Raw genomic sequence first — 4,041 nt, 5'->3', positions numbered from 1 at the left:
TTTTACTATATATTTTTGAATGTTATTCCATCAAATATGTAAAATATTTTTCAAGTATAAACTAGTTGTACAGACATATTAGTCATTTCTATTATAAAGTAATAAACATAAACTAGTTGTACAGACATATTAGTCATTTCTATTATAAAGTAATAAACAAATTAATAATTTTGTCAACTAAGTTTCATTTTAAAACTGTGAATCAAAAGTTATATATTATATTAGCCTTTTAGATATTATATGGAGAATTAAGACCATTCAAATTGATGATCAATAAAACATTAAAATACTTATTGACGACTTAGCTAACAACAGTATTTTAGTGAAAGAAGTTCTCCCACACTGATATGTCATCGTCATGTCCATCCTTCATATTGGAAATAGTTCTTGCATATAAGAGTATCTAGTAACATAAATACAAAACATTACTATCAGAACTAATCCCAGTTAGTATTTGAGAAAAAGAAAATTTATGATTTTATGCATAAATTTAAACACACACATTCAATATATATAAGCGCGCACACTCACACATACAATATTAAAGTACTTAATTAATATAGTATAAACTTAAAATCTAGTTTGAGAACATAAAACCACGCATTGACAAAAAAATAAACATTTGTAAACCTAACTGATGCTTTGTTGTTGGTACAGGGGTTAGAGAATGGGTTGGTAATAGATCATTTACACATTAATTAGTATGGAAGCCAAAGAAACCCATTTATATGTAACATAAATAATTACTTTTCAAAGCTGATGGTTTCTTATGAGAACTGAGAAACCAGGAGGTGAAAGAAAAACAGTAACTTTTAAAGTTTGTCTTTTACCTTATATGAACTGAAACTCTCCTCTATATGTATACAGCCCCACAAGAGCATTTATGGAGCTTTAGATAATCATAAATGCATTGCACCCTCTCTATGCGCTCAGCAATAACTCCTTTTTCTTCTTCCAAATCCACCTATTCCCTTTCTTCCTCCCTTGTCTTCTTCTTCTTCTCTTTCTTCTTCTTCCACAAATTCCATTGTACTAGTTAGCTCTCCCTCGGTTTAAGATTATCCAAGAAAAATCCGGGTTTCTGGTGCCGGTCGGTTAGCCCTACCCTAGCAAAAACTCCATTTTTTGTTCTCCTGCCATCATCCCTGATCTTTGTTATCCTCCTCAAGAAAATTTGCCATAAACCAAAGATCATTGTGAATTAGGGTTTCCTTATGCCTTTAGAAGTAAGATCTCTCTCTCTCTCTCTCTATATATATATATATATATGTATATATATTTTATGCACGCATATATGTATCCCTATGCTCATTTGTCAACATGTATTCCCAAGCTATGTGTTGCATGTTGTCTGAGAAGAGTACAAGGCTTTAGAGCTTTCATTTTTTTTTAATTATAAATTTTGGCTTCTCAAGATCTAGATTTCTCTATTCCTGTGTTTATGTTTAGATTATTTTGGTATAGTTTTAGTGCATTAGTGTCTTTTTGCGAAGACTTATGATCTAGTTAAGAAAGCGTTACTAAAACCTTTCTTGGAGATTACTAAAATATTTCTTGGAGTTAGAAATTCAAAAGGGGTTTGACGAAATTTACTTGGTGGTTGTGTAACCAAAAAGACCATTGACTTATTGTCAACGCTTTAATTAACCCCTATACACACTATATAAAGTATTTAATTATAGAACCCTAGATCTGTATCTCTCTACACCAAATTAAGTTTAGCCTATCTTATTAGTTTTAGTATTTTTACTGAAAACGGTTCCTTTTATTGCACAAAGACCAAGGTCAATTTAATTCTTTAATAAGTTCATTTGAGAGATTAGAAACTTGTACTCTCTTTCTCTCTCTCTCTCCCCTTTCTTACTAGCTTTTGAGAGAGAAACTCATTTAACTCGAACCCAAAACTTCCACCAACCAAAAGGAAGAAGAAAAAAAAGAACTACAAGGCAATCTGTCTTTATAGGGTTCAAAAATTTCCAAAGAAATCAGAGTTTCAGATTGAAGTAAGTATTTTAAGTTATGCAAGTGTTCTTGTTTTCATTTTTGACCTTACCCCAATTAGGGTTTCTTATAGAACGTAGCTCTCTTTCTTTTCTTCCTTCACCGTCAGATCTGTCCGGTAGATCTGAAGTTTTGATAAGTCTTGTGACATTCAATGATTGGTTTTCTTTTGTTTGTTTATTTGCACACACACTCGGAGATAGCTACACTCGCACATATATGCACTGTTATATACCTTTTTTTTTTTGAGAAAAGCACTGTTATATACTTGTCTATATACATGCACATATATGCATAGACGTATGCGGTTATGGTTGTGGCTTAGTTTTGTGGAATATTACTATTCATCTCGATCTAGATTGAAGAGAAAGATGTCATCTTTTCTCCCTAGTTTTTTTTGTTAGAATCACTTTTCTGGATCTAGCTATATTTATAATTATCTAAATGTTTCTTTATTTTATTTATGTCTAGTTTATATACTATTAAGATAGTGCTCATAGTTTATCTTTGCATGTTATGTAATATAAGATAAGACATTTCATATTTTTTTTGACGGCGACATTTCATATTTATAAGTGCTTTTTCTAGAAAGTGTATGTAATATATATGTAACAAAACAGGGAGGAACCCCCATATTTTATCGTTGGATTAACGTTTACTTGTGAAAATGGCAACACTATACAATATTAAAGCTAGTTACAGTTTCATAACACTTCAAAATTACTTTCCCTTAACATCCTTATTTTCTTGCATTTCGTTAATGTGATCTTCTTCTCTTTTTTCTTCATTCCATTTTGATAAACGTGACAATTTCGAATACAATCTTTGACTATTTTGATTTTGGGCAGTGGAAGATATACTTGGAGTAAAAAATCATATCAAGAAACCATTATGATCACAGCCTAGAAGATTTGAAGGAACCAAAAGTTCACAACAAAAACTTCAGTTTGTGACTAGTATCTGACTGAGTGATCAGAATCAAATCATCATCACAATGTATCATCCAAACATGTTTGAAGGCCATCATATGTTCGACATGACCACAAAGAGTACCTCAGACAACGACTTTGGAATCACCGGAAGCCGTGAAGATGATTTCGAGACCAAGTCAGGCACCGAAGTTACCAACGAGAATCCTTCCGGTGAAGAGCTTCAAGATCCTAACCAACGTCCCAACAAAAAGAAGCGTTACCATCGCCACACGCAGCGTCAAATCCAAGAACTCGAATCGTAAGAAACAACACTCAAGCTCTGTAGCTCATATATAATAATAGACTGAAAACATTTCAAAGTTCCATTTTTATTCGGATTTTACAGGTTCTTTAAAGAATGCCCTCATCCAGATGATAAGCAACGCAAAGAGTTGAGCCGCGATCTCGGTTTAGAGCCTCTTCAAATCAAGTTTTGGTTCCAAAACAAACGCACACAAATGAAGGTATATGTAACCATTAACGTAAAAATATATATTGTTAACTATTTTTCATGTATATTTATATATTTATATATATATTTTATTATATATATACTTAAGCATTTTCATATCAATGAACGATTAAGGGAAGTTATATTTCTCACAATATATTTTTGTGTAAAATATGTAGGCACAACATGAGAGGCATGATAACCAAATTCTTAAGTCGGACAATGACAAGCTCAGAGCAGAGAACAATAGATACAAGGAGGCTCTAAGCAATGCTACATGCCCTAACTGTGGCGGTCCAGCTGCTATTGGAGAAATGTCTTTCGATGAACAGCATCTCAGGATTGAAAATGCTCGCCTCCGCGAAGAGGTATTATATACACACACACACTCACATGCAGAGATACACACACATATGTGTGACTTAGGGGCGACTGGTTTTCCCGCTACCACCCGCAAACACAGCTTTTGCGGTTCATAGCGGTTGTTGGCATTTCGAAACAATCACAGAAAACGCTACAAATCGCTTCAAACCGCTACAAATCGCTTCAAACCGCTCCGAACCTCTTAAAATCAAAAGCTGGTTCCAGCTAGCGTTTGCGGTTGCGGGCGGTTGCGGG

General features: G+C 33.5%; 1 protein-coding gene across 1 annotated transcript; it reads left to right on the top strand.

Annotated features, from left to right (window-relative positions):
- Positions 1 to 1,323: 1,323 nt before the first annotated feature.
- Positions 1,324 to 3,791, top strand: LOC130507720 (homeobox-leucine zipper protein PROTODERMAL FACTOR 2-like; the record flags this gene model as incomplete). The annotated part of the gene is given in 4 exon segments (XM_057002387.1): positions 1,324 to 2,003; positions 2,850 to 3,231; positions 3,319 to 3,436; positions 3,603 to 3,791. Coding segments are annotated over 3 exon segments (543 nt in total), but the record flags the coding sequence as incomplete, so codon positions are not given.
- Positions 3,792 to 4,041: the final 250 nt, after the last annotated feature.

This window comes from Raphanus sativus, unplaced genomic scaffold (assembly GCF_000801105.2).
Source record: "Raphanus sativus cultivar WK10039 unplaced genomic scaffold, ASM80110v3 Scaffold5356, whole genome shotgun sequence".
NCBI lineage: Eukaryota > Viridiplantae > Streptophyta > Magnoliopsida > Brassicales > Brassicaceae > Raphanus > Raphanus sativus.
The sequence above is the reverse complement of the archived record's forward strand: the minus strand, read 5'-3'. Positions and strand labels throughout refer to the sequence as shown.